The following is a 27,808-nucleotide window of genomic DNA, read 5'->3' on the forward strand; positions in this document are numbered from 1 at the left end:
AGCAGCGCTTTGCCTCTCGTTGGCCCATAGACTTCTTGAGTCAGGTAGAGGTCATCCACGCACGAGAGGAAGCTCTGCGACCGCTCAGATTTTGCTGAGCGATCCTCCCATGAGATGTCTGGGTAATTGAAGTCACCCATGACAACCATTGTCCTGGAGCAAGGATGGTGATGTCCTTCCTGAATGAGGCATGCAGGGAGTATTTGAGGGAGGAGCTGCGCAAGGCAGGTCCGCAAGTGGCCTTACACTTCACCTTGGATATCTGGAGCCAGAGTGGAGATCATTCATGCCACTCCCTCACAGGGCACTGGCATGACCAGTCAGGACATTGGTGGGCTCTCCCTCAAGCCGAGGTGATGGATGAGTCCTACACGGCAACAGAGATCATGGGGGCCATGAACCACTTGGTGCGGGGGTGCCTTTTTGACAGGGCGAGCTCACCCATGGGTTCATGGTCACCAACAATGGGGCCAATATGGTCAAGGCAGTCCATGATGCCAACTATGTTGGCATCTGCTGTGTGGCACATAAGTTCCACCTTCTTGCCAGGGATGCCTTGGAGGGGGAGAGGGCTGCTGGTGGTAGTGCCAGCACCACCATCAAGCTCATTTCAAAATGCAGGAAGGTAGCAGGCTGAGGTTCTGAAGGTAGCAGGCTACTTCCACTGGAGTATCAAGGCAGGCAAGATGCTGCTGGAAAAACATGCAGAGCTAAACATCCCACAGCACAAAATCATGCAGGATGTGGAGACTAGGTGGAACTCCACATACCTGATACTCGAGAGGCTGGTGGAGAAACAGAAGGCTGTCCATGAGATGCTCAGGGAGATTGGGATCAGCGGCCCCCTTAACACAGCTGAGTGGGTACCATCTCTCAGATCTTGGTGGTCCTCAAGCCCTTCCTTGAGGCCACCAAGAACCTCAGTGCTGGTGATCCCTGTAGTGAGGGAACTTCAGGGCCAAATGGAGAATTTCCAGGGGACCAGTGTTCCTGGCTGGGGCAAGCCACTATCACCAGATGTGCAGGTACTGGTGAGGCAGCTGAAGGAGGGCATCAGGAAATGGCTTGATCCCTTGCAGTCCCAAATACTCCACATGCTGGCCATCATGTATGACTCAAGGGTGAAGGGGAGCATATGCAGCAGCCAAAGCCTGAATCAGTGGACAGAGGTGCTGGTGAAGAGAGTCAGGGAGGCAGAACGGTGGAGGCAGAGGGAGGTGGAAGGGGGGGATCCACTGTCCCATGCCAGCATGCCATCCACCAGCCAGTCTCCTCCTCCAACACAGGCACTGCCAATGTGGGCCAAAGGCATGGCTTCCATGGTGGGGTCCAGAGGCACCCGACCCCACCATCAGGCAGGTAACGCTCAGGCCGTGGTGGTTGCCTATCTCACTGAGGATGTGGAGCCACTGCTGTGTGATCCCTTGGCCTACTGGGCTAGCCGCAGCAAGATGTGGCTGGATCTGGCCATGGTTTCCCAGGAACACCTGTCCTGTCCTCCAACTAGTGTTTCAAGCATTGCTGGTGATAGATATAGTGACACCCCGCTGCATCTCCTTGGATCCTGGTTTGGTGGAGCAGCTGGTGTTCCTGAAGGTGAACCTCCTACTACTGGGGTTCCCCAAGCTCCAGGTGCAGATGGAATGAACACCACCCTCCTCACTCACTGCATCACCAGCCAGCAGAGGAAGAACTTGTCCCCGCTGAGCTCCCATGCCAGGACAAACTTGAACGTATGAACTGGGGCTATGGGGAAGGAGGAGACCCCAGGTCCTGGGCATGACCACTAAAGCTGCACTCTGCAGTTGGTGTGTGTGCTGTTCCTGGATGGAAGGAATAGTAAAGAAGCCAGAGGCTTGCATGCAATGCAGGCAAGAAAGCCAGTCAGTGAAAATGGAAATAGAGGCATCAGGGGGTGAGGGACAGGCTGGGGTGTTGGGGAAGGAGGATGTAGCAGCACAGGTAAAAGTGGAGAGGTACTTGGGGAGTCAGGTGTCTGGCAGGTTGTAGTGTGTCAGAATTCCAATGTCTATATTGAGTCCATGAGTTTCTGTATCCAGGAGGTTGATGAAGTACAGTTCATAGGCTTGTCTGTGAAAAGTGGTTTGTAAATTCTGTTTGAGGATCAGGCCTGAGAGATTGGAGACAGGTAGTTGGGTGTTCTTGTCTTTGATAGATTTTTGGTGTGCTCTCATTCTGGTGTGCAGTTGTTGCTTGGTGTCTCCTAGGTATTTTCCATCAAGGCATTTGGTGCACATATTTTTCATCAGGACACTTGGTGCCCTGATGGAGATATGTATTGTATAGTTAAGGTATCTCCATACTGGAGATATTGTTGGCAGGTTTTGCATGTCTTGTCATGGCATAGCCTGGATCCATTCAGTGTTTTTTGGGACTGTAGGAAGTTGGTTTCTGGTGATGAGGTTAGTGAGGTTCAGTGCTTGTTTGAATTTACAAACCACTTTTCAAAGATGAGCCTATGAACTGCACTTCATGAACCTCCTTCATACAGAAACTCATGGACTCAATATGGACATTGGAATTCTGACACACTACTACCTGCCAGACACCTGACTCCCCGGGTACCTCTCCACTTTTACCTGTGCTGCTACATCCTCCTTCCCCCATTTTCACTGACTGGCTTTCTTGCCTGCATTGCAGGCCAGCCTCTGACTTCTTTACTGTTCCTTCCATCCAGGAACAGCACACAAACACACCAACTGCAGGTGCTTCCTCAGTCTGACGAAGGGTTTTTCAACCCAAAACCTTGATAAGATATATTTGTGTAACTATTCAGTTGGTCTACTAAAAGATACCAGATTGACATAAAGAACCTTATCTGCCAGTGCCATGTCCTTAGACCAACTCCCCTAGCACCTATCCCTGGTCAGCTGACTGGAAGGAGGCAAGGCCCTGGGCAAATCTAAGCCCCAGGGCTGGGGCTGGGAGGGAAAGTTCTCTAGCAGCTGCTGGAAAAGAAGCTCATGTGGGGCCCTGCCCCCACTCCAATCCCACACACCCCGGACCCGAAGAAGCTGCTGCTGCCATTGGCAGTGGTGGGGGGTAGCAAGCAGAAGGATGCGAAGCCAGCAGCGACAGTGCAGATCCGCCACAGTCGCTCTGCCCAGCTCTGTGGGGCCCATCAAAGCACGGGGCCCAGGGCAGTTGTCCTGATTTGCACCTCCACCCCAGGGATGGCTCTGCCTTTAGGAAAAGAAAGAAAGGCTCTGTAACAGTTTGGCTGCCTGAGATGTGCTGCTAGTGCTACTGTGTTGCTTACTAAGTTATTACCTGTTATTTAAAGTGGTGGACCAGCATGAGGCTGTAGGGGAGGAGGAGACTTCATTGGGCACAGTACCATGTTGTGTAGATGCCCCAGCACCAGTAAGGGCATGCCTTAACACACACGCAAAGTCACACATGTCATGAGTTTTGCTTGTCAGCAGCCTGAGCTGCAGTTTCCCAGAAACCCCTGCACCTATCTCCTTAAAACCTGGCAGGCTTCATGGCCTCAGCAGGGGCTACCATGCCTGCTGTTTTCATCCAAATGTGACTCATAGAATGGTGTGCAAATAACAAACTTTTTCTTTTCTAGATGTAGGTAGCATTCACAAAAAATGTGTAGGAGGGAAGGTGCTAGTGCCTGTTAACCTTATAGCTTGGTGGCTAAGGCACTAACCCAGAAAGTCAGAGCCCCACATATATTCCTCTGCCTGATGTAATCTCAAATACCATCTTCTCATTTTCTACTATAGAGTATATTGGAGTTGCTTACTCTTAATCTCTCATCTTGATGGGGTTCCACTTGTTGCTGAAATAGTCACTGCAACATGGGTTGTAATCCAGGTACCACATCCCAGGTGATCTACCTAATCTTTTTGCATGCATCTACATATGCAATTAGCACAGATCAATAAACTCCAGTGCAGTTCATGCCAGAATTTGTTGTTCCTGGGTTTAGCATTTACACGTATACCCAGGACTGCAGCAGGTTGAGCTGGGGCAGAACAGCCCCAGCTGGCAGGGGGTCCAAGGGGTAAGTCTGCCAGCCCAGGGCTGCTCTTACTCAGCTCACTGTGCTGCAGAGGGGCTGGCTGGGACACAAGGATGGTACAGTGCAGGGCTAGCCAGCAGACAGGCCTCACACTATAGCACCCTTGTGCCCCAGCCAGCCCCGATGACAGTCTACACGTGTGTTTTGGTGCACATAATTACTTTGCTATAAGATGATACTTGTCTCAGACAGTACTATCCTACAGCAGAGTTAATTAATTTACTACACCCTAATATGGGCTCATGTGTAGACAGTGATATTTTACTGGGGAGCTAATTAGCATGTAGATGCACCCCCTCTCTCACACTGTGATTTAGAGAGGAACAGCCCAGGGTGTCCAGTTGATTATCCTAAGCAGTAAATTGAAATAGCATGAATACCATCAAATCTGGAGATAAAAATTGTCCTGCTATAAACTCATGTAGTTTATCATGCATGTACTGGAATTCTTCACATAGCTAAATTTTACCCATAAAAATATTTGTCTACTAATTTGCTTTTTCCTTAGGTGATGCAATTTTATTATTGTATTTCATGGTAAGGTGATGCTATAACTCATAGCTGTCCAACTTCTGAGTGGCCTAGGGCCGTATGTCTCCTAGGCTCCATGCTGAACCCCTCCCACACTGTTGTGCCACGTGGCTCCCCTGACATACTGCATAGTACAGCATGGGACTCCCTTCCCTCTGTGCCATGCAGTGGACGACCCCACTGTGCCACACTGGTGCCCTATGAGCTCCCTTAATTCCAAGGGCCACTCCACTTTGCCCCACCTGTACGGGCAAAATGGGGACAAAACCCCATACCCGTAATAGGGAGAACATTGCCAAGACTGGCAGCCAGAGACCAATATGTTAACTGCTCAGGGATCACATGCTGTCATAGAGCCATTACATCATTTATACTTCATAGGGACGTCTACAAAAATGAAAGCAACGAACAGAAAGACTAAGTGCACAGTTTCTTTAAATCTGGTGGGTAAGGGTCTTGAAGAAGATTCTAGGTAGAACTGAAGAAGAGATAAAGCCAGAAGAGTAGCCTTGGGAATAAAAATATTTTCCCTATTCTGTTAAAATCTGTTATGTTCTGACTGCAAAAGATCGCCCTTTTTGAGCTTTTTTGCTGTTGCACGAAACAGATGATTTCAAACTGACTCTTAAATCCATTTCATTTTCCTTCCTACTTCCTGTGAGCTAAAGACAAATTCTTACCTTTTGTTCTAACCACTTAATGCAACAAGGTGTCACTGGCCCATACAATTAAAATTCTCTCTCCTGAATCCAAGTCCTGTGAAGTTACTTAGAAACTGTGCTATATAAGGTGATGTCATTTATTCATGTACTCATCAATGCTCAGCTTGGAGAGAGATGGAAAGACTAAAGATAGAAAAATAACCATTTTTTAAAATTATTATTTAAGATGTATTAGATAACTTAAAAATGAAAAAAAAATCATCCTGTTAATTTCTGTCAGCCAGTTTTACAGAGCATTTAGTAGTAAAAAGTCTGCCTCATTCCCTTTAAAATAAACCTTCTTTTATAGAATCATATAAAAAAATGAGCTAAAAGAGACCCCAGGAGTTCATCTAGTCCAGCTTACTGCCCAGGGCAGGAACTTTCCCATCTAAGCCATCCCAGACAAATGTTTGTCTAACCTGAACTTAACTCCCAGTGACAGAGATCCCACAATCTCTCTATGTAATTTGTTCCAGTGCTTAACCACCCTCATAGCTGGAAAGTTCTTTGAAATAGTTAGCCTAAATTTCCCTTCTGTGATTTAAGCCCATTACTACTTCTCCTTTGACAAACTTAAAATTGAAATGTACATTTAAATAAACTTAATTTGCTGGAAGACAAATTTCTTCGTCTATGATTGTTCTCAATCTTTTTAGACAGTTTCTGAAATGCCAGCCAGCTCTTAGCTTTCACACTTTTTTTTAACTACAGAAAAATAATAGAAAAGTTCTTCTGTTGTAAAGAATTCAGAAAGACCATAGCAGGCTGGACTGTTTTTGACACTCTGGATTCCTTTTTGAAATCTCTGGGTTTATCTTATGAAACATATGGTGGGTGGGAGACTGGGACATCTATCATCAATGGGGTTAAACTCCCTCTTGTCATTTATGGTTGCAGTCTTTGGTTGCTTTTGGATCCTCTGTTTCACCTGGATCTTCAGGTGGTGGACATGGCTAAGAGTGCCTTTCACCAGCTGTACCTGGTAGAAAGGTTGTAACCCCATTTTTTTGAGACTCTGATCTGGCCACCATCACCTATGCTTTTGTAATTTCAAGGCTAAACTACTGCAATGTGTTCTACATTGGCTGTCCTTGAAAACTATCTGGAAGCTGCTGTTAGTACAGATCGTGGTAGCCCACTTTCTAATGGGGCTGGGTCACTAGGAACATATAACTTAAGTGGTCCAGAATCTACAGTGGCTCTCAGTAGCTTTCTGGGAGTAATTCAAGGAGCTGTTTTTGATCTATAGGGCCCAAAATAGTCTGGGCCCTGTGTAGCTAAGGTGGTCACCCTTTCCCTTACACCCCACTGCAAGGTCTCTGAAAACAACCATCAGTCTGCTTGGGGAAAATACATGGGATGTCATTCTCTGTAGTTGCTTCTTAGCTCTGGAAGTCCCTCCCTCTTCAGGCATGCCAGAGCCTGACATTAGACAACTTTTGAAAGCACTGTCATACCTTCCTATTTTAGCTGCAACTTACCAAGTAATGCTAGAATGGGATGCTGTTTAGGGGATCTCTGTATTATCCTCCTGTTCTATGTGTTATCCTCCTGCTCTACTCAACATTGGTGAGGCTGCAACTGGAGTACTGCATCCAGTTCTGGGTGCCACACTTCAAGAGGGATGTAGAGAAGCTGAAAAGAGTCCAAAGGACAGCCACAGGAATGATTAGAGGTCTGGAGAACAGGCCATATGAGGAGAGGCTGAAGGACATGGGACTGTTCAGCCTGGAAAAAAGAAGACTCAGGGGGACTTGGTGGTAGCCTTTAAGTATACAAGGGGTGAACATCAGGGGCTGGGAGAACATCTGTTCATGAAGGCATCCCAGGGGAAGACTAGCAATAATGGTCATAAACTGAGAAAAGATCAATTCAGATAAGACATAAGGGAAACCTTTATGGTTCGTGTGTCCAGAGTCTGGAACAGACTCTTCCCAGAGGTGGTGCATTCACCTTCCCACCTAATGGGAGATCTTCAAAAGATGACTGGACGTGCTCCTTGCTGAGGTCATCTGACCCCAGCAATCTTTCCTGCCTCAGAGCAGGGTGGATGGACCTGATGATCTCTTGAGTTCCCTTTCAGCCCCTAATTTGAATCTATGAATCCTGAGATACTAGTTCCCATATAAATTTAAAAAAAACACACAAATAAATAGGTGGTTGCACACCTAACAGTGCTAATAATGTGTGGCATCCCATGGTACCTGTAAAGGTAAAGAGATCATTGCTGCGGAACCCCCATTGAGAATCACTAATGTAGACATTCCTAAGTCATGACTGTAATTGGCGATTACATTGTCAGTTTCAATGAGAATTCAGAGACTGAATGGATATAGAAAATAAACAACCTTCTTAAGGAAGAATTTCAAACTGCAATGACAGTTAGGAAGGTTGTTGTTCATCTTGTACGTCCTCTCTAGGTAAATCTGTTACTTCTGTTCCTAGGATCATCAAGCCAGCACCTTTTATAAGCCTCCTCCTCGTGTGTCATGTATATAATTTGCGCACACCTGTATGTGTGTGTGTGTGTGTGCAGGGGCAGATCCAGGGGGAGTGCAGTGGTACAGATGCACCTCCCTTTAAGTTGATCATGCCACAGGAGCACCCACTGGGAACTTTTTTTAAAAGTAAGAATTGTCCCTCCCTTCCACTCCATGCTCAGCTAAACCTCCTTTCCTTCTCTCCCTGGGAGTGGGGATGAAGCTCCAGAGATGCTCCTGCCCACTTCAGGCAGGTTTCTCTTAGAGCTGAGCTCAAGCCATTGACAGCAGCAGCATCAGGTGGTCCCTCATCCCTGGCTGGTTCCCCTGGTGTTTCCTGCCAGCCTGAGAACTGGCATGGAGGAAGGAACCACCTCACTGCCACCTCTGCTGCTGCAGCCCAACTGCAGCAGGACTGGGCACAGCTCAGGATCTCTTCCTCTACTCCTTCCCCACCACCCCCTCCCAGTCCCTGGTTCAGCTGGGTACAGCAGCAGCAGAAGTGGCGGTGGCAGGCAAGGAAGGGGAGAATGGGAGGCAAAGTGCAACTGAAGTGAAGGGAGAAGTGAAAGAAGGTTCTTACTGCTTGAGAGAACTTGAAACAAATCCCAGGCTCCTGTTCCTGTAGTGCAGTCTTTCTGCACTGGTGTCGTAGGTAGGGGGAGGTGCTAGGAGCTAGGATGCAGGGTCACTGCTCCCATGCCTCCTTCTCAAAATCCTAGATCCACCTGTGTATGCATGTGTAATAAAATATGTAGACTACTAAAACCACATAATTCTAGGCTTAAAATATAATAATGTTTCTTTCTAATTTTGTTTGTTCTTTCTTTCTTTTTAGGTATGGGAAAATTGTATCCACAAAGGCAATTCTTGACAAAAACACAAATCAGTGCAAAGGTATGTGCAGTCCTCCTTGAGAGTTCAGTGTCTGCTTGGTTGATTGACTGACGGCCTAACTGCAAGGCTCGGGCTCTGACTGTGCAATCAATGTAATATACAGTATATTGAAAACATATTTAATAATGCCAGTGCTTTGAGTTGTATTTCTAGTAACATTGCTCATTAATTTTTTTCATTAACAGACAAAATGAAAATCACAAATCAGAACAAGAATCAAATTGCTTCAGCAGAAAAGTAAATTACCTTCTAACCACATAGTGTCATCTGATTTGAATGATATCATCAGTGATGCAAATTGATTTCCTATATAAAAATGAGGAACCCTTGGGAAAATTTTCCCAAGCAAAACCTTGACTTAATTTGTCTATTCTATAAAGTCTCAAACTGCATTATTGGAGGAAGAAAATGTTCATTGTGGCACAAAAGTGTTCATGAAATTGTGACATAAAGTAAAAATAATCTTTAATATCTTTAACAGTTATAATTTCAATGCTTATATTTCAAAATATGATCTGTTTCTTTTAGTGTGTGTTGTGTTTATATTTATATTTTTTTATCTAGAGAGATAAATACATGGATGCAGAGGCACTTTCTGAAGACTAGAGTTATTTGTTATTTGTTGATTGATCAGAAGGTCTGTCATTTCTATTGGTGGGATTGGAGTGTTGGTGGTAAAATTTGGAGCTTGCTCCCCTATAGGATAATACTGTAATTTCACAGCTAATGAACTGCAGAATCTTTATGTGCTAATGGTTAGCTGTATTCTGATAAAGGAGTAACTTCTAGGAAGCAGAAAGCATTTTCTATAAAGCCCCTGTAAAATATGTACTTAAGTATCTTAGGGCAGTAAGCTTCAAGAAACATTAGAGCCATGATGAAATACTAAAGCAGGGTGTGAAGAGGAGAAACAGGGAGAGTCCCTTGGAAAAAAAATTAGCAGGATCAAATCCTGTCCAATGTTTCTGTCCTTCAAATTCATGCAGCCGCAAATGAAATAGCCATTCAAGATAACAGGTGGGGGTAATGATATTCTACCCTGCCAAAATGTAACAGTTTTAACAAGGCATAGTCTGCCGCACAGAGAATGTGGTTAGGCTCATGGACTATATAGCACTGTAGCAAAGTGGGTATCCTCAGGCCAGCCGTCACTGTCCCCACCACCTGCCTCTGGGCACACTGCCCACTTATCTTGCCCACCACGCCTTGTTGGAAGATAATAAGTTGGTAAATAAGGTGGGAGGTTACCCATTTTTCTTCGCACCCCGATATTAGGGGGGTGCCCGTGGCTCTGTACCACCCCTACACCATGGCCCAAGCCTCGCAGATGGCATCCAGATGTTAAAAAGCACCCCAGCCACACACTGGACTCCAGAATCTTCCTGGTGGGACCCTCCTTCGAACCCTCCACTCAGGCGGCCTACGCCACCTTCATCCGGGCTGCTGAGCTCCTCATAGCTGGCTCCCCTCTCGGGTGTGGTTCCCCGCTCAGGACCTTCAGCCACACACAGGCCCTGGCCTCACCTCCAAAGCCAGGCAGGGTCCCAGGCCCACAGCTCTGGGTGCCCCTCACAGTGGGCCCCTGGCCCTTTTGTCCCTTTTGGTCCTGGCCCCGGCATAGGCCAGTTGAGGGGCACTCTACCTCGGCCTCACTAGCCCCACACTCTCCCCGGGTCCCCTTTCACTGGATGTGGGGGAGCTGGGGTACCTCACACCACAACTGGTACCCCAGGGTCTCACAGGGGACTCTCACTCCCCGCCTGGGACAGCAGGTCGTGGTGCTACTACCGATGTTACTTCTACCTACCCGAAGGTGAGGGATGGGGTTAAGGTGCCCCTACTTGCCTTTCACCAGGGGGGTAGCTGGCCTGGCATTTCCTGGGGGCTCCCGCACCACTGAGAGCCCCACCAGACCACCCACTCCCGGCAGGGTGCAGTTTTAGGTCATGCCCAGGACCAGGAGCCTCCAAAACCATCCCCTACAGCTCCTCCCTTACCTCCAGATGATCCCAGCAGCCCTGTGGCCAGGCAATGTTGTTGCCTGGCCTCCAGCAGCAAAACTGCCCTATTTATACTGGCAGCCCTAGGTTCAAAATAGCTGCCCTCATCAGGCACCTGGCAGCTGCTAGCTCCAGGCCCTTAAAGTGGCAGGCACAACCAGTGCCCTGCCACGAGAACTTACATAGTATTATGCACATGCAGGCCAGCATGTGCATAATGGGAGCACTTACTGCTTTTGTTAAAATGAAAAGCCTTGTCTGTTCCACTAAACATTCCTGCAAGGTGGTGTCTCATGTTCAGCACTGCTCCACAATTATTTCCTTGAGTTATTTCTTCAAAGATAAGAGAGCGTGGCAAAGGTTGTTGAAAGAAAAACACTTCTAGATGTTGGGGCTTTTTAATTTTGTACTGGATAAAAGTTCATTCCTCATTAGCAAAATTGCCAAAAGTGCAAAAAGGGAAAATGAGCTACTAACTCAATATGTCAAGTCTGTTGGCATTATTCTTTGGGATCTATGTAGAATATAATAGGTAATGGTGGACGTTATCAATTTAAGAACTTGGAAATATATTTTGACACTGGAGTCTTGGCCAAATCATAGCAGTTGGGTTTGAAAATTAAAAAGGTCATTACATAGCAAAGAAACAAAATGTATATGTATTAGTGAATTTCCATGCAGTTCTGGCAGAATACTTTGCCTAGCTAAAGCAGCTACAATTCTTAGGTTTATTGTCTTCTCATAATAAAGAAAATGTGATGAAATTAGCTTTATTCTTCAAACATTCTTCTGATTTTAAAAGATGGTGAGTATACTCTAGCCATTTTAAGGGTTTGTACTGTCCAAGCATGTTTTAGGCTGATGTGAGCTATTGTGGTGTCTTGCGCCCTTCTGGCTGCCCGGCCTGTTGGGGTGTGGCCCCTCACCTCAACTCACCTGCCACGACTTTGATGTTAAACTTACTATAAGAGGGGTCTTCAGGGGAGATCTTTCCCGGGTGGGCCTTCCCGATGGACGGCAGTACTTATAATCGTCGGGTGCGATGTTCCACGGGGCTCCACCTCCCCTACACCCTGTCCACTCGCCAACCGGTTGGTGATGTGTTAATGATGTTCTCTGGCCCTGTAGGATGGCCGAGGGCCTGTTTATTGGGTTCCAGTCACTCTTTCTCCCCTCTTGGGATTGTTTTACTTCAAAGAAAATATTCCTCTGAGTAGGAGGGGGCTGCAGGGCTGTCTCCCTTATCCCAGCCCCCTCTAGGGATCTCAGATGCCTCCTCTCTCCTACTGTAAGCAGGGAGCTCCCCTGCCTCCTCAGTCTCAGCTTCTTCCGAGGGCTGTGTGGGTGCTCCTGCTTTGCCTCCTGCGGAGGCTTAAAGCTTTCCCCGGTGCTGCCTGCGTGAGCCACACAGGCTGGGTTGCCTCCTCCCCGTGCCGGCGCCCGCCTCACGAGCAGCCAGCCCGCTCTCTCTCTCTCTCCGGCTCTCTCCCCCACCACAGTTCCGGCGGGGCTTTTAAACTTTCCCACAGTGTCTGGTACAGCCGCTGGGATTGGTTCAGCTGTTTCCCACATCAGAAACAGCTGATTAAACAGGCAGCGTAATGCCGGTTCATGCAGCTGTGGCCGCGGGCGCGGCTGCTGCTCCGGCTGCCCTGCGGGAGGTAAGTTAGCTCCGCCGGGGGCCTGCTTTCGGGGTTTGGGGCCCGCGGGGTTCACTCTCTCCCCCTCGAGAGCCTGTGGTGGTGCCTTGCTGCCACAGCTATTCAGTCAGGTTTCAGGAAACCATATAGGATACCTATACATGATCAGCAAGGCTGCTCTGATGCACTGTAATTATAGCATGTCAGAGCAGACACGATTAATTGAGTATGCTGGAGCATGGTAATTACCATGCTCCAGCAGCCTCCAGCATCTTCTGTATCAGTGTCCTCCTGCTTCAAAATGGTGCTTCAAAAGCACCCAGATCATTTCATGTATCAGCACCCCCATACTTCAGAATAGCTCATAGACGAGCTTTAGATAAAGCACCCCCGCCACCATTTTAAAGCATGGGGATGCTGATACACGAGACGCTCCAAGTGTTTTAATTAGAGTGGCTGTAAGAGCTGCTCTAATTAAAGCCCCCCCCAATCCTTCCATTCCCGGAGCATGTGTATAAATGTCCATAGGTTCTAAGAGAGTTCACTGTGGAAACCTCTCCTTTCAAGATTGCACTTTGTTGGGTGGCATATGTACTACCTGAGGCACAGGAGAAACAAATACAATTCTGTAATAGAACAATAGGAAACAAAACAAGCACAGTCATGACAAAATGACCAGAAATCTCTGAACAAAGGAGGGAACAATTACATATAGACAATAATGAAAAACAGACACGTGATTCATTCAGATGCTCAAACACAAGATCCTAATAAGATCTAATGAACTAGTTGGAGAGTTTAGGTTGGGGTTTTTTTGGTCCCCCTTCATGTATTTGGCTTGTGGGTCTAGTGTGCTTCCTAATTTAAAAAAAACCAAGGAAATAAAATAAAGGAAACCTTTCAAGAAACATATTAATCTAAATTTATAGTCGTCTTTTTTCATCCCCCCCCCACCTTTTTCCTTCAACTGGCTTGTAGGCCTACATGCTTAGAGCAGAAGGAATGAGTAATGGATATTTCACAGAACAGTTTCCATACCTCATAGCAATGGAATACAGAACATTTAATCTGCCAAATATACAAACCCATTACTTAGGGTATGAATTACTGTCATCTGCATCTGTTGCATACAGAGGAGTGGGAGTGTGAAATTTGTGATGCTACAAACTTCTTTGTGGCACCACACGCCACATGTGGCAAACGTTAAAACCTACGCTATAAATTTGCTGTGTGGTGGCAAGTTTGCTACTGGAATTTCCCAGTAGCAAAAAAATATTTAAAAAACCCCAGGAACAAAAGCGGCGCAAAGCACACAACACAAACATGCATTGGCTCAATTGGAGGCCAGGCAGCCTGCATGAATGCTCTGGCTGCTGGCCAGGCCTCCATGTTGTGCTCCAGCACATCAACAGGTAAGACTGCTAGAGCCAACACAGGTGCTGTCCCAGGTGCCATCAAGGGCAGTGTGCCCATGTGGGACATTTTGTCCCGCTATGAAGCACACATATAGGCATGTGTGCTGAGGCAATTTGTGCCACTGCAAACGCATCCCCCTGCTCATCTGGCCACAGACTATTGAACTGTATGCATGCAGATTTACTTCCTGGTTTAGTAGGGAACTCATAATTACTTGGGCATCCTACTAGGTCCTTAAAAGACAAGACCCAGGAGAACTATCAGAAGTTTTAAATCCCACCTACAGAAATATTTTTTTTCATTAAATAAAAACTATGAGTTGCAGTTTATAGAAGATAAACATTCACTTTTATAATCTTTGTTTTACAAAAAAGAGGAGTGCTTTGACTTTTGAGCACTCTATTTTGTCTATGGGGAGAAAATTATCTAAAAGGGTGAGGAAAAACCTAGAAAATTAATGTGGAATTCAAAACTTAATGGAAACCTTTTTTTTCTTGCTTAGAAATCGTTTGTCAAATATTTAAAATACAAATTTTGGGGATACACAGGTAAGATTTCAGTAGAGGGTATCTAGAAGGGACTATCTTTTTTACTTCAGCTGTATCACAGGGTATTACATTTAACCAAGTTACTCCCTTAATGAAACAAAGACCACTGTAGCAAGTGGAAGCTTTTGTATATTTTTTAATCTCTATTTGCATATAGTAAGGGACAACTTTTCCTGTATACCTGATGCATAAGTATAGGAAGATGAGGAGGGACAGATAATGTGATGCCACCTATCTCTCTATAGATAAAAGTCTATTTTATCTTGCATTTAATCATCAAGATTATGTATGTGCTTCAGTTTATATGTATGCTTTAATACCCCTGTGAACTGGATCCTAATAAATAGGAGGAGTTCAGATGCTCTGATAAGAGATCTGTATTAGTATCTATAGCTGTACATTAGTTGTACAATGTACAATCCATTTTATCTCTCTGTAAGTCTGCAAGGTAATTTGTCTTTGCAGGTATATTATAAAGATGAATACTGTTAGAATATTTTGAAAATGTTGAATTGCTATGTCTATGTTATGTATTTATTGATTACTTTAATTATTTTGTTACATTTAAGAAGGAAGTGTTTACTGCTGAATAAAAATATGAAGCAGGTGCATGTGAAAATGTATGCTTGTGAAGAAAGCAGCAAAGCTCTGTGGAAGGCTTTTTAGTTAATACATTTTATTTATTGGGAATAGCATACACTGAAATAAATGTGCTCTGTTATTTATGGTTCTTAGAACTGCCATTTTGAGAAAGAAAAAGGAATCCATCCATGTGGATCTATGCCTGCTCACTGAGTGTAAACTACATATACCAGGAGGGTATGCATAGCCCATTTCGGGGAAAATGGATCTCAAGGAAAGTAAATAATTTGTTAAACAGATTTATTTTGAAAATATATGCTGATGTTATAAATACCTCTTATTTTAGAAGCAAGCATACATAATGTATGTGGCAATAGTTGAGTTCTAGTTTTTCTTCCTTAATATGGTCAAATTCTTATATAAGCAGTGGAATAATGGTTCACAAGTTATTTTAAAATGAATAATGTATAGTATTTAATTAACAGGCTTTCATGAAATGAGGGATTTGCCAAGCCTGGCCAGGAGCTGAGTGTGGGCAGGTACTTTACAAGCCTCTCCAGATAGCTCCCCCAGTCTCAGCACTGTAGAAGCCCTTGGTAAACCAGTCCTGGATCTCTTAAACAGAGACTGCATATTATGCTGGATTGAGCCAAGTTTTGTCAGCAAGCAGAATTACAACCCCCCATCTCCAGAGTTGGAAGAGCATTGCATTAACTAGCTGTGTCACAACCTTTGTGCCATCCATCTCATAAAGCTGTAAGGTTGCTGTTTCCAATCTTAATGTGCTAGGAAGAATCCCTTTAGGGTGTCCTCTCTTACTGCTGTGGTGTGGTTGCGTTACAAGATTTGTTTGGGGAGCCCATTATCTGTCATTCCCAGAATGTGGCCAAGGGAAGTCTACCTTCTTGCCTGTTCTGTTTATGCAGCTGCTGGTAATTGTGCCCTTTGCAAGATTTTTGCATATTTTATTTTGTCTAACCATTTTACTTCAAATATCCAGTTTAATTTCCTTTGAAAAAAATTGCTGCTCCTCCATGACTGTAATCCATACAAGAGTATACTTTGGACATTGTTACTGAGGATTTGCAACTTAATGCTGATGCCCATAGATTTAGATTTCCATATTGTGGTGAGCTTCTGAAAAGCAGTGCTTGCCTTTCTCACTTGAGTTGTTAGATTATAAATGCAGTAACTGGGGTTATGGAAAGTGTTGCCTACAGAAGAAGAATTAGCAGCGCTCAAAACTGTTCCTAGAATTAATCATTTTAGGTCATACTGGGTGCATCTACACAAAAATGCTTTACTATTCAGTTGAGCAAAATACTGCATAGTGGGTACATCTACATGAGACACTACATCACCCTAGTGATGAGCTATGACAACATAGCATTGGCAGGCATGAGCTGTGATGCCACTGGTACTAGCAACGAGCTTGCTGCTATTGATCAGTAGGGTCAGAAATAATGCATGTGTCCCTGGGATGCTGTAGTACTGGCATCTACTGCATAGTCATTTAGTACTTGTTTTAGCAGTTGTGCAGGAACAAGTGCGGAGGCAGGTGCTCATGTAGACACCCCCCCCCCCCCAAATATCACCATCTGTATGTGCAGACCCTTACTGTGCAGTAATTTGCTCTACTCAGCAGTTAATTTGCTGCCTGAAAATGCAAGTAGCAAATTTAACTGCTAAGTAATTACTGTGCAGTAAGGTATGTGTAGATGGCTGACTGGGAGCAAATTTGCTCTTGGTCAGCTGGATAGCAGGAGGCAGGAGATTGTTCCCTGCCCTGGGAGCTACCTGCTACCAGGGCAGGCTCCACCACTGGAGTCCAGGCAGGGATAATATCCCCCTGCCCTGGCAGCAGGGAGCTCCCAGCCCCTGCTCCATGATCACAGAGCTGGGGTTGAGAGCTCCCTGCATGGGGAGAGCTCCCCACCCAGCCTGGAGCTGGCTGGGACCTGCCCCTGATTGGGACAATTTCCAGCCAGCCCTGGGCTATGCAGGGAAGTCTGCATGTGCAGCCTGGAGCTGGCTGGGGACTGTCCTGTCTCAGTTAAGAGCAGGTCCCAGGCCCACAGCTTTTCTTGTGATCCTGGGTGATCGGGTGATCCAGGCACAGGGCTTGGAAAGATCCCCCTGCCTGGATCCACCAGTGGGGCAACTAGCAGTGAGCTAGGGGGAATCCCTGCTGGAGGTTCACTGTTAGCTGCCCCTCCAATGGATTGGGGCAGAGATTTGGGACCTGCCCCTATCCCACAGCTCTTTCCAAGTCCATTGTCCCCAGTTGGGGAGCCAAGGCCAGGAACTCCCTGCTGCTGGGACAGGGGGACACTGTCTCTGTCAGGCTCCACCACCAAAGCCTGCCCTAACAGTAGGCAGCTCCTATGGGGAGGAAACAATCTGGCAGACCCCTCCAGGAGACAGTGTCTCTTGGCTCCCTGCCAGCCCCTGGGCTAGCACCCAGGGGGAACCTAGAGCTCCTGCTGGCTGCTACAGGGAGCTGGTGCAAGACCAGAGGGGGTGGGAGCAGACTGCTGCCAGGAGCAGCAAATCTGCTCCCCAATGGGTGCACATGTAGATGCCTGCCCAGGGTGGGTTTACTCCAGAGTAAATCCAGTAGAATTTGCTCATGTAGATGTGCCCACTGACTTTCATTTGCTCATGTAGATGTGCCCACTGAGAGAGTCCAATAGAGGGCAGCGAAAATGATTCAGGGGCTGGGGCACATAGCTTCTGAGGAAGGGATAAAGAAATTAGGCTTATTTATTCTGGAGCAGAGAAGACTGAGAGGGAATTTAATAGCAATCTTTAACCACCTGAAGAGCAGTTCCAAAGAGCTAGATTGTTTTTATTGGTGACAGATGACAGAACAAGAAGCAATGGTCTCAAGTTGCAGCAAGGGAAGTTTAGGTTAGATATTAGGAAAAACTTTCTCACTAGGAGGATATTAAAACACTGTAACAGGTTACCCAGAGAGGTGGTGGAATCTCCATTCTTGGAGTTTTTAAGACCTGGCTAGACAAAGCCTTAGCTGAGATGATCTAGTTGGGGATGATCCTGCTTTGAGGATGGGGATGGATCAGATGACCTTCTTAATCCCATAAAACCCTAATTTTCTATGGTTCTGTAATCAAACCAGTCTGTTAACTTTTTTTTAGAGATTACAGCACATCTGATGTGTTGCTAGAATTCAGAAGATCTGTGTAATTTAAAGAGGCAACCTATATATTTCCATTACCTGTTCTATGGATCCTATTAAACTGACAAAGACTTTCTAAAAAGCAGTACAATTTAAAATCAGTTAGACACCTTGTTAGACAATATTGCAGGGTGTGAAAATGCAATTAATACAAGGACATGTGAGATGGAAAATAAGTTGTTCTTAAAATCTACTCTTGATGGCATTACAGATCTTGTTCAGAATAATTGTACCAATGACTTCTTGGGATAGACCCAGGGAACAAATGCCAGTTTTGACAATCACTGAAATCCCTTTTCTTAGGCAGTGTTATGATGATTCCTTTCTGTGATTCTTCTGTGGGAAAGCATGCCTCCCATGCTCATTTGATGCTTTCAAATTCACTTCACTTGTTTAATCTGGTTTGTAGTTATTTAATATTGGTCAGTGGTAATACAGTTTCTTAGATTGTTGTTGACAGTTGCTTAGCTTCTCCCAGGGTGATTTCCTCACAGTTAACCTCAGGTTTTCCATCTTGTCTATGCTGTGAAAGTTGAAATGTGTTTCAAGTAGAGGTCTGTTCACTGTATAATGAAAATGCAATATACATCTTTACATTTGTTTCTCAGGTCTGCTGAGAATGTTTCTGTGTTTGACTAAATTATTAGTCCATTGTGGCTCTGACTCAAGTCAAATACAAGCTTTTATGCGCTATTTTGGCTCACCTCCACTTCCCAAGCCTATCACTATACACTAATTTGCTTCCCCTGGCTTAATTTTTTCCTAGCTCATCTATTTTTTCTATATGCTTCTTTCCCGGTATTAGTATCTTCTTGCTCACTAAGACTGAGGAGGTTCAGCCTTGCCTGTTTTCATTTGGTGATGACAGCCAAAGTGGGTCTTGGTCCCCAACTTTTCTTTCTTATCCTTGGAAAATCCCAATGCCTTCTCAGCCATATTGGCATATGTACCTTTGATAGTCCTCCAGTCTTTTTCTTCACCATAAAAAATGGAATACAAATTTGTCAATGTGAAAAACTTCTTTGAAAGCTGAAGTCCAAACTCCATTTTAGTTTAGTGAACCAATGGGTGACCAAAACTTTGACGGTAATATTTAGTGCATGGTTATCTGTTCCTGCTTATGCATTCGTATCATAGAAATCATAGAAAATTAGGGTTGGAAGGGACCTCAGGAGATCATCTAGTCCGACCCCCTGCTCAAAGCAGGACCATTCCCAACTAGATCATCCTAGCCAAAGCTTTGTGTAGCCGGGTCTTGAAAAGTTCCAAGGATGGTGATTCCACCACCTCTCTGGGTAACCTGTTCCAGTGTTTTACTGTCCTTCTAGTGAGAAAATTCTTCCTAATATCTAACCTAAACTTCCCTTGTTGCAACTTGAGACTTTTGCTCCTTATTCTGTCATTTGCCACCACTGTATCACACATGACACTGAGAATCTCATACTGTGGGACTCGATTAATGAGATCCCGTATTGTACAATTTCTCTTTATCTTATTCATCAGTCATTCATAGGAGTATATTACTGGATGACTGTCAACTTTATAAGTTGGGTCTAGAATACCAAACAGTGTTTTACTATTAACTGGTCGCATCTACATGCATGCTTAACTATGGAGTAAAGTGTCACCATCTACACACGCGACACTATTAGGCCATAGTAAACTAATTAAAACTGACATAACATAGTACTGTTGGGGACAGTACTACCTCACAGAGGGGTAACTGACTGAGATTAAACACACATGTAGATGCTCACCATAGGTGTAAATTGTACCTGGTCAGCCTAGCCAGCGGAGGGCCAGACTCCTGCCTGCTGCCTAATCACATGGCTCTGCCCTTTTAGCACCCTCGAGCCACAGCCAGCCCCTCTGCTGTCTAATGCCTCCATCCAGAGATGGGCTGACCCACTGTGCCCCCAGCCCTGCCATGAACTGCTCTGCTGTGGCTCAAATTGCTGCTGTCCTAAGCATATGTGTAGATGTTGTGCCCATGAGTAGTTTACTCTGGCTCAAACTACTCCAGAGTTTGTTGCTTTCAATTAATTGCACATGTAGATGCACCAACTGGGCATATTTACACATGCTATTAATGCACTGTAAGCTTTTACTGCACAGTCAGATACTATGCAGTAAGCTCTCTCTGGCACGGCATCTACACGTGCACCTGTTGGGAGTAAATTTGCCCCTGAGGGGGACAGTTCAGTCCAGACATACTTCAGTCATGCTGTGCCCCTTACAGCAGCAAGGGGGAGCTCCAGGATCCTTTGGGTGCCAGTCTGAGCTTGGCAGGAGGCACCAGGGTCAGGCCCTGGTCCCTGGGGGTGTGTGGGGAGCTGTCCTGCCTCTAGGGCCAGTTGCCTCCCAGCCCCGTGTCCTGATCCACAGATTGGGGAACAGGGCTGGGAAAATATCCCCTCCCCCAGCTGCTGCTTCCCAGCCCCAATCAGGACACAGGGCTGGGAATCAGCTGCTGGAGGAAGGGATAGTTTCCCTGCCCCCTGCTGTCTGGGCACTTTGCTCCCATTCAGTAGTCTATATGTGTACTACTACTCAGCAGATACTGCACGGTTTATCTGCTACCTGTATTTGCAGGTTGTAGGCAACCACGCAGTAGACTAATCTACTGTGCAGCAAATGCTTCATACATAGAGATAGTGATGCTTTACTGTACAGTAGATTAGTCTATTGCATAGTAAAGCATCTCATGTACACATGTCTGCTCATTCCTAGTTCAATACAGGTGTATGATCATTGTTATTCATGATTAGGATGACTCCTCTTCCTCCAGGTGGAGTTCCTGACTGGATTTTGATTTTTTTTTATTGGTCAGTTTGAAATAATCTGTTTCCGGTTATCTACTCTCATTCACAGTGAGACTGTCATTTTTTTTCTCCATTTTGTATTTCTCTCCTCTCTTTCTTGAAATGATTTTTCCAACTGGTAGCATCATATATTTAATCTAAAACAGTAGACTCTTAAATAAACTAGCTTTTTGCTAGTTCAAGATTGAATTGGTAATTATCGCACAGTTTGAACACTATCTACTTGTCCAAGGATCTGAGACTGCAATTAGGAAGGTCTTTCCTTAGTTTCCAGGAAAAGAATACTTTTTCAGGATGACAATATCAGCATCCCAAGATTAAGTGCATTATTTATATAACATGGGGCATTGTAGTATTAGTGTGCATGTGGAAATAGAACGGCTTTTGAAATTTGCTGTGATTTGTCAGTCAAAGTAGGGCCTTTCTTCCTTATCAGTGAGTGCATCTACACATGTGCATTTACTGCGCAGTAACCAAAATTACTGCGCAGTACAGGCACCCGTCTACATGAGTATGCCCATAGTGTGCAGTAAATATGGTGACTTATTGCAACTTGAGCATAAATTTGATACCTGCATCAAGTCCAAGTCAGTTCACATGCAGTGTTTAACACCTGGATGCTGGTCTGCAGCAAATTTAAGTTGGCGTAAATGCACATGTAGACATGCCCAGTATTAATTTATTTCAGCAATATATTGCTGTAAATGTTTTAAGTAACAGATTTTATATTGTGCAAAATAACTTTTAAAAAACACAGTTTTGCCAATCCCAAATGTTCAGAAATCACAAGAATTTTTTTTTAAGTTATGCTTTTTTTTAAACGAGTACTTTAGGTTTTCTTTATTTATTAGGGCTGTGTGAAGCTTCAGTCCCTGATTCAATTTGGCACAGATTTGGGCTGATTTGGTGGCTGAATCTCCGAATCTGAATTGAATCGGAACCCTCTGAATTGATTCAGAGAGATTCAGAAAGATTTGGCAATTCGGACATAGACACAGCTGTAAATGTTTTTTCTACATTCCTCTAGGTAGCAGGTAGCTTATGAATGCTGTGATGCTGGGTGCATGGAGTCCCACAGAAGCACAGGGGGCTCCCCAGTGTGCTCAGCAGCAGACCCAGAAGTGGACCAGAAGCATTTCCAGTCCACTTCTGGGCCCTCTGGGGAGCATGTGGAGGGCCTCTCCATACCCCCCATGGCCCCAGCTCGGCAACTGATGTCTCCTGGGTCTGGGGGGGCACCCAGGGTCCTCCTGAGGCTGATCGCTGAGCCAGGGAGCATTCAGGGGGGCCCCCCTGTATGCTCCCCGGCGGACCCAGAAGTGTACCGAAAGTACTTCTGGTCCACTTTCGGCTCTGCCGCCGTGCTTGTGGAGGCCCCCCCCTGCACTCCCGTGTGACTCTCCATGCACCCCAGCATCTTAACATTCACAAGCCACACTGGTACCTCGAGGTATGTAGAAAAAAACATTTAAATCTGTGTCTATGTCCAAATTGCTGATTCTCCAAATCAGCATCGAATCTTTGAATTCAGAATCGGCCAAATCAAATCAGGGACAGTGATCTGAATCAACTAATCGAATCACTGTCCCTGATTTGGGATGAATCTGAATAGAATAGGGTCCTCTTCAGATGCCCCTACCACTTGGTTTCTGAATTTTTAGGATTTTTCATGTTCTGTTTTTAAGCTGTTTTCTATAAATTGCAAGGGTTAGCAGTTTTGTTTTTCATTTTAAATGAAGTTCTGATATTGTTGCATTAGCGTTTGACCCTGAAAGCTGAGACTCTCAGAAGAGCAACAAGCAAAATAATATTTCACAAAGAATCACAACGCTTAGCAACAGTGAAAATACAGTGACTTGATCTCTGGGCTCATTGCTTAATGGTACTCTGTAAGTGTGTGACTAATTAACAGCTACCTGCTGCTTGATTTTAAAAAAAAAATTTTTAAGTAACTAGATGACATTGGATGGACTTACATTCATCTCCACTTAAACACCTATCGTGTCTACCTGAGGGTGCATATATGCTCTGGCAACAGACAAGGTGCTTTGCAAATGGGGCCTAATATTAAATTCTCTATCTGGGTTAATTAACTCAGATATGGCAATTTCATATTTGCCAATGCATCCAAAATTTTCTCTAGTGGCATTAACGGGGTTTAATGAGTAGCTCTGAACTTCTTACTGTAGCTAGGAGATGCCAGCACAGATTGTTTTCATCCCATTGTGAGGACCCTCACAAAGACAACTTTCTAATATGTCCACAAAATATCACTTCATATTTGGCTTTACATTTGTTGCAGCTCTATCAGAAACTATCCATGATTGTCTCAAGTAAGTCCTGTCAAATTTGGTTTTTGCATTGAAAGTCAGGCCCTCTAGAGTGGAAACTTCATCCTAATTAGTTCCCCAGACTCTTTTATTTAAACAGCTTCTTTTCAGTTTAGGAGATTATTTCCTGAGTCATTATTCCATGATAAACAAACTCATGGCCTAGCAAGTATTTTCCATAAGGACCCAAGATCTCAAATATCCTGTAGTATATCATCTAATCCATGATCATTTCAGGGGATTTTTTTTTCCACTGTTGAATGCTATTTCCAAAATTGCAGCCCCAGATAATTTGTTATCCTTCCAGGGGAGCCAGAAACATGATTTTAACTCATATAAAATAGTTGATTAGTCCCTTTGTCATTCTACTGGTGTCAGGTGGTTTAGTTCACAATTTTGTTCAAATTTACTGGTCTCAGGTTGATTTATAACCATCTCATATCTCATATAGACTAACTAAAATCTTAAAAGCACTTTTTCAGTACAAGTTCACGGTAGCATTAGTTAAAACCCCCTGGCAATACATTGGCTTTTTTCACTTATTGCAAAGAATCACAGCTTCATTTATACTTTTTTGTGACAATCGCCCTCATGGCATGACTCTGGATCTTGTATACATGTGAAAACTTGTTTATCTGACCTCTCATTACTTAAGAGCAGATCATTCTTCTCAGCGTTGATGTATTTCTTATCCGTTTATATTCAAAAGTCCTATTTATCCAAAGGTTTCAGATAGTTCCATAAACTTCTGCAAAATAGGACTGCTATGAAATCAGAACCCTGTAGTTTCACAAAAAACGATCATGACTCTTGTTCAGCTCTAAGTGCTTATTTATCTTTTTTCCATTGCCATTTTAGTTTTTTTCTTACTTTAGTATCTGAATTCCATTTGTTAGTTTACATATGTGCCACAACTCAAATGTACTTTTTATAAAATGACAATTTGATAACAAACCCTGCTCATGGACTCTTATTGAATGCAGTTACTCAATAAGAACCAACAGTCAGTCTGATCAGTTAATTATGGTATAGCTGAACTTCATGTTTGTGATATGCTAACAATCAGAAAAGTAATCATTCCAATTTTTCACTCAGTTATTTCAAATTCCTTGACTTCTGTTTATATCAGGAGCTATTTTAGTCAAGTAAATTAGTTCTTTCTCAGTAGACAAAGTGAAAGTTAGCCACTAACAGGTATTCCAGCTAAGTAAGTATTTTAATTAGAACTGTGCTTCCTTTACTCAGTTAAGAGCTCGAAACTATTGGATGAAAATTCATTTTTTATGTCCGCCAGATACCCAAGACATGCATTCTAGAAGATTCTCCTTTGCCAAATCAACCCTGGTTTGGATGGTTATATAACAGCTATATTCTCCGCCAGACAAATGGGCTGGGGAATGTACTGAGAGTCACTGACACAATATTTTCTCTATATTTAAAATAAATCATACATTTAAGAATTAAAGATGCAAGCATGCATATAGATATGGTGGTAGGAAAACAATCTCAAACTTCTTCTTTTTAAAGATTAATAAAGTATGGCTTTGCCCTAGAAATCTACCTACCTGTGGTGCAAAACTACAAGCGAGAGGCTGTTACTGGACTGAGATTCACTCTAATACATGGGTCAAATGCAGCCTGTGGAGTCATGGGATCTGTTTTAAATATTCTATGGCAACAACCAAGAGGACTATGATTGTACTATTGTACCATTGTTAATGGTTTGTAAAATTACTCAAATTTTGTTCAAGCCCAAATTTTAAAGAAAAGAAGAATTAGAGACCTGGAGGGAAGTGGAAAATAGGGTTAAATGCTATATGAATTTACCAAAGGTAGATTTTGCTAAATTAACCTGATAGTTTTCTTTGATAAGATAATGTATTTGCCAAATAAAGAAAATGAGGTAGATACTATCTCTCTCGATTTTAGTGAAGTATTTGATATGGTGTCATGTGGGAAATTATTAATTAAATTAGAGAGAATGGAGATTAGTAAATTTATAAAGTTGATAAGGTTGGATTGGATAGCATTGAACAAGGAGCTGTCAGGCTGCAAGGAAGTTATAAATTGAGTTTCTCAATCTTGTTTAATATTTTCATTCATGACCATAGCACAAAAAATTGGAAAGTACTGATTAAATTTGCTGGCAACACATTGGGAGGCATTGTCAGTGCAGAGGAGGATTGGGATGTCATTCAAATGGATCTGGAGTCCTGAAATAATAGAAATAGGATGGAATTTAATACCACAAAATATAAAGTCATGCACTTAGGGACTAATAGCCATAACTGCTATAAGCAAGGTATTGGAAATAGCTGAGGCAGAAAAAAAAACATTGGGTGTACCTACAGATCAAATGTATTGCCAACATGATGCAGCCATGAAAATATAATCCTAGGATGCATCAAAGAAATAGTTGTTCTTTTAGATAAGGCACTGGGAGACATCTTCTGGAATTCTGTGTATACCTCTAGTCATCCATGTTCAAGATACATGAACTGAAACTGGAATAAATGCAAAGAGATACTAGAGTAATTGAGAGAATGGAGATTCTGTCATATGCAAAAAGACTGAAAGAGGTTGGTTTATTTAATTTAGCAAAATTAAAGTTGAGAATGGGTAAGATTGCTGGCTAATAAATACATCAGAGTGGTGGGGAAGGGAAAATAACTAAAGGATAATCTGGGCACAAGAGCAAAAGGCCGCGTCTACATGAGCAGCAAACTACATAGTTGTTACTGAGAAGTCATTTAGTACTTGCTTATGCACTAACCAGTAATGCTGGTACTGCACCGTCATTTAGTACTTGCATAAGCAAGTGCTAAATTACTGTACAGTAACCAGCATTACTGCACAGTACCATTGCTGCACGTTTTTTTCTAGATGTTACTGTACAGCAGCAACAAATTACTGCACAGTATCTCATTAGTACTGCGCAGTACCATTACATCATGTTTAGTGCCCCCTGACACTACTGTGCAGTAGCGGTTAGTGTAGATGCGCCCACAGAGTATATATTTGGGCTGAAAGTAAAACATGGTTTGTAACCAATATTGGAGTTAGCTTCTGGAATGGCCTAACAATTAGAGAAGTAGGGCCAAAATAATCTAATGAGTTTTTAGGTGGATTTTGTAAGTTTATAAGAGGATTACATGATATCGCTAGCTATGATAACAGGGTACTTGGCTTGACACAGGAGACCCATTCCAGTCCTGTGTTTATAAAATTGCTCTAATTTAATTACAGCTGTGTGAATTCAGAATGAGGCAAAGAAGAAACATCTTTTTCTCAGTTTATTTCAAGTGCTGTGCTAAGCATGATTTTTGTTTGACTTGTTGCGAATCAAGTAATTATTCTCGCTTTAGGTTTGCTCTCTTGATCACTGAAGTCCATGAAAAGATTTCCAGTGACACTCATCAGCTTTGGATCAAAGCAGTAGCATAACAGTAGGTGAAGGTGGCACCTGCTCCAGCAGGTGAAAGAGGCACTTGGCCTCAGGTGCCAAGTGAGGAGACATCACCCCACTCTGAAAGTCTGTCATGCTGGGAGCTCTCAGCAGTTCAGTCTGTCATGCTGGGAGCTCCCAGCAGTTCCTGACTGCTGTTGCTTTAAGAGCAATATTGCCAGGATGGGCAGAGTGCATGTGGCAGCAGCTCAGCTGGACAAATTTTAGATGTTCCCAGCTGGGTAATGCTGTTGTCCCCACAACCCCACTCCCATTCCCATTCTCTGAACCAGTGTACCCTCCTCCCCACCCCCCATGCTCTCAAAATTGTATTCCCTTCCCTCCTGCCCCCCTCCTCCTGCAGGGCTTGCCCTAGGTGCCATCTTGGTATGTTATGCCATTGGATCAGTGTTCTGGTGAGTTTGCAAAAAGAATCACCACTTACTTTCTCTGCCTCACTCTCTTTTAAAACCAATGCTGTAAGAGCCCCAAAACTTTTAGTCCCAACTTCTTTGGCAGTTTTTGGTTTGAATCATGTGAGTGTAAAATGATGGCAAGATCTAGTTTAATTTAGAGCCAAAATTAATTGATCTTCTGGCCAGAGAACACACTCTTCTTGAAGATCATCTTTGCTTGTAAATATTAAAGGTAATTTGTTCAAGTGTGTTTGTTAGTGGCCCCAATATCATAAACTGTGTCCACAAATGACTTTATTCACCTACAGTGGCAAAAGTGATTCACACATGTTAAGTGGCTTGATTAGGAATATTCAGATGAGTTAGCAATTCATGTGTGAGTAACTCTGCTTAAAATGAATAATTAATACTCTTAAATAGGGGAGGAAAATACTCAGGTGAGTGAAATTACTCATTTGCATTTATAGGGATTGAGCCCTAAGAATGTCTGTAGGCTTTCAAATAAGGAGTCTAAATATTTCCAATATTATGCTTACTAGATTACCTGCTAAAGCCAAGCAAGGAAAGCAGTGTATTTTGGGGAAGGGAAACAAAGGAATGAATAGAAAAAAAATTATCTCCATTATTTTAACTACATGGGGAGAGTATCACTCAATCATTTCATATTATTAAATCTCATAACAAAATGGGATTTTCAGATTATGACTTTAAAGCCCTGTGCTCCCACTGTGTTTTGGGAAAGAG

General features: G+C 43.7%; 1 protein-coding gene across 8 annotated transcripts in view; it reads left to right on the top strand.

Annotated features, from left to right (window-relative positions):
* Window positions 1–27,808, top strand: part of RBMS3 (RNA binding motif single stranded interacting protein 3) — a 692,574-nt gene that overhangs the window by 185,521 nt on the left and 479,245 nt on the right. For all 8 annotated transcript variants that reach the window (XM_025202359.1, XM_025202356.1, XM_025202354.1 and 5 more), the window contains exon 3: window positions 8,608–8,666. In XM_025202359.1, coding sequence (XP_025058144.1) covers window positions 8,608–8,666 — 59 coding nt within the window. The remainder of the gene's footprint in view (window positions 1–8,607; window positions 8,667–27,808) is intronic.

The sequence above is a fragment of the Alligator sinensis genome, unplaced genomic scaffold (assembly GCF_000455745.1).
Source record: "Alligator sinensis unplaced genomic scaffold, ASM45574v1 scaffold181_1, whole genome shotgun sequence".
Lineage (NCBI taxonomy): Eukaryota > Metazoa > Chordata > Crocodylia > Alligatoridae > Alligator > Alligator sinensis.